General features: G+C 40.6%; 1 protein-coding gene across 1 annotated transcript; it reads right to left on the bottom strand.

The window, feature by feature from the left end:
- Window positions 1-4,673: 4,673 nt before the first annotated feature.
- Window positions 4,674-5,795, bottom strand: LOC112079902 (myosin heavy chain, fast skeletal muscle-like; the record flags this gene model as incomplete). Its single annotated transcript, XM_024145711.2, has 3 exons — window positions 5,644-5,795; window positions 5,096-5,242; window positions 4,674-4,861 (listed from the first exon to the last, which is right to left on the bottom strand). Coding segments are annotated over exons 1-3 (479 nt in total), but the record flags the coding sequence as incomplete, so codon positions are not given.
- Between the last annotated feature and the right edge of the window lie 6 nt (window positions 5,796-5,801).

The raw sequence follows: 5,801 nt of genomic DNA, 5'->3' as shown, positions 1-5,801 counted from the left end.
GATGGCTGGATGGATGATGATGGATGGATGGATGAGAGGACAGATGATTGATGGAGGACAGATGATTGAAGATGGATGCTGTCGATAAATGCTACAGATATGGTATGGATAGATGGATGTTAAAATGCTTAGAGAGGTAGCTTACTGTTTTCTAGTCTAGGTAGAACCAGTTTGCTGGGAAAAATCTATCTCACTATGCCCCGTCATTAAAAAGCGTCACAATAGGAATATTCGATTAGTCAGCCAATAAAGTGTGAAAGACAACAGTTCACATTTGAAGATAATCTCTCCAATGGTAAACATTAACAAATATTCTTAAGTGAAAGTTCTCCCAAACAAAACATACAAAGTTGTACGGCAACTCATTACACTGTTCTCCTTGTTGGAGAGAACTCTAATAATAACGCGAAATGTCAACAATCTTAGTGAACGCATTATTTCCAGTTAATATCTCTGATTAACAAACCATAACAGAACTTGGTTTTGAACAAAAAGCCGAGAAGCAGAGGCAGAAAGCCCACATAGATTCTCGGCTGTTTTCTACTAGAATTAATTGTACGTAAAAGTTACGTTCTGCTCAATCTTCTAAATAGCCTAAAACACTTCTTCATGACATGCTCCAGTATCAGAGAGATCGATGGTGATCATTGATAGCCATGCAAATCAACCCATGATACTTCTTGTCTTTCTAGCCACGATACTGTGTGGGAGTGGAGGTGTACATTGTCAAAACTATCGTGCACAAACATATCACTACAGAGCGGGCAGTGAGGAAGCAGATTAGGATATGAGATGTTTAGAAAAAAACTGAGCCAACGAGAGTGTGCGATGACCAAAGGGCCAGTATGGATGTTTCCTATCATCTCAAGCACTATAGGTTGTCAGCAAAACATATCCTCATGAATGGGATGTTCTGTTAACACAAATGCTAAATTGGACCACACAACACAAAAAAGCGTCTCCTTCCGAGTGTAATGAATCCTTACTTTGGTAATGGTTGCTTATGCTAATTTCTGGGTGAAAAGCCAATCTTGTGCACAGGTGCGACAGGGTTGCAGTCGCGAAAAATCGCCAACATCTGTCAAAAATTGAGTATGAGACAAAATAGTGGAGCATATTACACCCCTCCACATGAAACAAGATCACAAAAAGACAAAGATTTCACCCCATATCCCAGGAGGAGATGTCAAACCTTACCTCACCCACACTTACTCTCCATATCCTCGACCCACATCAAAAAGAGAAATTATTTAACCTCATCTGGAGGTGGAAAGATTTAATACCACCTCCAACATCTGAATACAAAATGTCCCTATCTCGCACTATCCAATCTACTATGCTAAGCGCGGACTGCTCTTGGATCTCTATCTGTCAGAAACATTGACCATGTATGGACCAAACACGAGCTTGCAAGAAGAGTATTATTTCCTAGGAAGTTACAAGTGTGCCCAAGTACTGAGAAGATGTGATGTAGGAATAGAGAACGCTCAATCACGCCCAAGCTAATGTGCCATAACGCACAGTACGTTTGCCACCTATTTACTAGCTAGCTACGTGTCTCTCTTGTATGCTGCCAGACGAGATAGGGAGAGTCGTACAAGTACCCACTGGTGATCGTATTTTAGAAATAGTCACACTCGGTAGTTAATGTCCATAACAAAAGGACACAAGCATATTTATCCATTTCTGAGTTTCTATACCTGCCTAACAATTACAGTTAGAATCACGCCAAAGTTTTCTCACATACACTGTAGTTTTGATCAGTTAAACTATAACTCGTTTTTCTAAGCCTCTCGCCAAAATAATTACATCCTGTTTATTACAACTACAGTTTGAACTGTCCTTTGGGCTCAAAGTCGCCTTGACCACATATCTACTCTTTTGTCTATGGAACACAAGATAAAATTTTCTACCCACACAATTGATTTACAACCAGATTATTTCACTGTATCATACCAAATTCCAGTGGGTCTCTAAAGTTTTCACATCAGCTCACTAAGTTGACTGTGTGCGCTATTAAACCAGCTACACTATTGAATTCTCATGAATCATATACCTAAGCTCATCTGAATAGTTCTTACACATTACATTTCTTGACTCTAAACTTGGGTAGTGAGTGTACCTGTGATATTATGTCACTAGCAGCTACCTTCCAACTCCAAGTGATTCCCCAGTCCTTTATGCATTACAATCATGGGAACAATCCAAAACCTTTAAAACAAGCCGCCAATGAGCGCTCAGAACAGAGAAAAAATGCATACTCCTCCACCAAGTCTGTTCATCCCTTGGAGCAATTTCCAAACGCCCTAAAGTACCACGTCATCTTGCAGGCATAGTATGCAAGTTTAGAACACATGGGATCCCCGCAAACCGCACATACCGCTCAGCAAGCAAGAACGACCAGTGAGGAACGAACAACCTCTCGCTTTGTCAACACTGTGCTATCTGTCTCCTAGAGATGAACTAACTTTGGTAGCCGAGAACTATATGTGAGATAAAGCGAATACCCAAGAATCTACACCAGCCTTAATATGGATACATTTTGGACAGATGCATAGAAGGAAACGATAGGTAACTCTATACCCAGGAATATAGTACTCCTCCATATCCCTACATTTCTTAAACGATTCCCTATAAGGCACCATAATACCTGACAAAACGATGTTTTTTATTTGCTGAAAATTGAAAATTTGAAATTCAACCACTCTACATTCTCGAAAGTTGTAAGCACAGACACCCGCTCTCCAAAACTTGCACATAAAGAGATTGGCTGCAAGTATACTTACGGCGTTCTTTGACACAACGGTCGACATCAGGAGACTCACTATTCATGACTTTTTGTCTGAACTGTCCTCTGGTCGTGATTAGAAACAAAGTGTAACTCTGTTTGGCTCTATTCATGCATTACCATCCCTTATGTTTAGGACTCCACAAGCAGAAATAAAAACAGAGTGAATCGCATCTTGTGCACAGCATATTCATAATCCACGCATTTCCTGTATGACTGGCAACGATCAATCTTTTCTCCATCCCCGTGCAAGTCGACCGGGGCTTTGGCACGTCATCAAGTCTAACAGCTCTGGAGGTCTACATCATGAGCTTTTCCTGCAGGAGGGACTGTACATACTTTCCGACAATACAAAATTAGATGCTCTAAGGCACACATTCATGAGTCTGCAAACAATCTCTATTGGTATGAGCAATATATTTTTAAAGCAAACAACTGACTCTAACTCATCCAGAATGCTATGAAGAACTTTGATATAAGAAGCTTCTTTGTTTCGCAAATGGGTCATTCTCAAACTGGACACTAGATCCCCAATGTCCTACTTTACCAAAAGTTCCGCTCCGCAGCACAATGGCGCATACCTTTACAAAGGACAACAAAGTCGTATAAATTCAATCAGGGTATTGGTTACACGGTTCGAGGCCATCAGCCATCTAGCCAACTGACCTCCGGCATATAATCCACATCATGGAACATTGGAAACCTGTTGAGTTGTTTGGATGCTTAGTAGTCTCTGATACAAAAGAGGCCTTTGCTCGTACATTTCACAACCAAGGAATATAGGCCTACACAAATCTTGTACATGACATCTAATGCATTACACACACCCCAAGCCTCTGATCTTAATCCATAAGCTCTCTACGTAATACTGTACACTCTTCTTCCACACACCCGAACTGTTCATTTTGTTCTCGGAAGCAGGTGCGTTGCATGGCTACTCTCCGCACACGAGTTTTCATCACCCTCCATGCAACAACTTTTAAACTATGGCTCAATGTATCTGATGCTCCTAACACCCTAATATTGCCTCAGATTTGCGTCATATCTGTGCTCCTTTCCTCTTTACGCTCCTTGTTCACGGGGACACTTGATCTGCAAAGCACATCTAAACCTTCCACTCACTCTCCCGTACTCAAGATGCAGCGTGCTTGAATTCGTAAGAAAGTTCCAAGTAGGAGATAATGTCCCGTCCAGCCTGGGTAGTTCCAGTCTCTTGTTGAATGTAAAAGAGATTTTTTACAAAAGAGAACCTCTACCTACTGCATCTGTCTTCCTAACGAGTTCTTGATCACTGCTATGGCTCTCAGCTGATATTTCTCCTGTAAGCTGACTCGTTCTGGTTCGCGCTTTATTTAGTAGAAATTATTCCCACCCCCATCTATGAATATATTCATAATCCACATTAATAATACTAGACAAATGATACTCACGACGACAACAGTGTGCTTGTTGGGTGACACCTTTCAGACAAGGATAAAAATGAGTTGTTGAAATACTTGAGACATGTGTGCACCGTGATTTTAGACTCAAATATTTTGGAGCAGCATCGTTTCGATGTGAATGATACTCGACCTCAGGCCAATGCTGAAAGTATGTTGTTAATTAGTAAGTTAATGCCAGACTGCTTTTTGATGCACAACATGTCATTGAAGTGACCTGTCCAACTATCCACAAAGTTCTCATGAGAGCATACCCCTTGCGTGTTCTTATGTGCTGAATTTATGTAAAAAAATATTAAATCACCTACACTGTATACCTTTCAGTTTTTTTAACTGTAATACCAATCATCTGTCCCTCCATCCATCCAATCATCTGCCCATCCCTCCATCCATCCCTCCAATCATCTGTCCATCCATCCCTCCAATCATCTGTCCATCCAACCAACCATCCATCCATCCATCCATGAGAGCTCGTACCAATCATCATGAACTGAAAGGCGTTGTCAGAGACGGAGAAGATATGGGGTGGAGCCTCCACTCTCTTCTTCCCTCTGTAGGCGTTGACAACCTCTGCGTCGTACACAGGGAGCCACTTGTAGGGGTTCACCGTGGCACAGAAGAGCCCAGAGTAGGTCTGGATGAAAGCATAATTAATTTAGGAGATTAACAAAGTCARATGTACTTTTACCTGGATTTATGTGAGAATGTGGGTGTACTTTGGTAAACTGATGTGGGTCTACTCTTTTGAWATTTTTAGTTTCTACCTTTCATTTATGTGTAGTACTGTATGTGTGWATTTATTATGTTCATGTATGTGTGTATTTATTATGTTYATGTATGTGTGTTTTTGTATGTACAGGTTTCTTACATAGATCATCCATGCTGCATAACGCTCTTTGAGGTTATACAACACAGAGGCTTCATTCAGGTAGGTCATCATGGCCATGTCCTCAATCTTGTCGTACTTAGGGGGGTTCATCTCATAGATGTCTGCATCTTTGAACTCTTTTCCTTCCTGAAACAGTCAGAAATGTAGATTACACGCAGATCAAAGTGGACATGACTGAATGCTTTTTGCTCATTAAATACAAGTTGAATCATTTAACAAATGTATATCCACATTTAATCCAAGTACTTAGTTATCACCCACTGACACATAACTGGTGATTCTTGTCGAGTCAACATTCTATGTCATTTTTAAAGAGCAGCAATAACAATGATGTGTTTGAAGGTTGTATAATGTCTACAAAAAACAATGAAATGCTTCTTTATATATATTTTTTGTTAGTGATTTCTTATTGCCTATAGACATTGTTTGAGTCATTTCAATTATTATTTTTTTTCTTTTTTTCCCCCAATGATTTTTCAAGAATTAGAGTAATTGCACAAACTTTAAACTTTTCAGATCAGGCTTACATCCTTAGTGCCGTCAGGTTTCGTGACTGTTACAGTACACTTCCCGTCGGCCCTGGCAGTGACCAGACCCTTAAGGTACAGCTCCACCTTGTCTGCCACATAGCAGGCGTTCTTTGAATCAAAGGGTGCGGCTTGTGCCTCCATCCTCTCCTTCTCAG

The sequence above is a fragment of the Salvelinus sp. IW2-2015 genome, unplaced genomic scaffold, assembly GCF_002910315.2.
Source record: "Salvelinus sp. IW2-2015 unplaced genomic scaffold, ASM291031v2 Un_scaffold10205, whole genome shotgun sequence".
Classification (NCBI taxonomy): Eukaryota; Metazoa; Chordata; class Actinopteri; order Salmoniformes; family Salmonidae; genus Salvelinus; species Salvelinus sp. IW2-2015.
The sequence above is the reverse complement of the archived record's forward strand: the minus strand, read 5'-3'. Positions and strand labels throughout refer to the sequence as shown.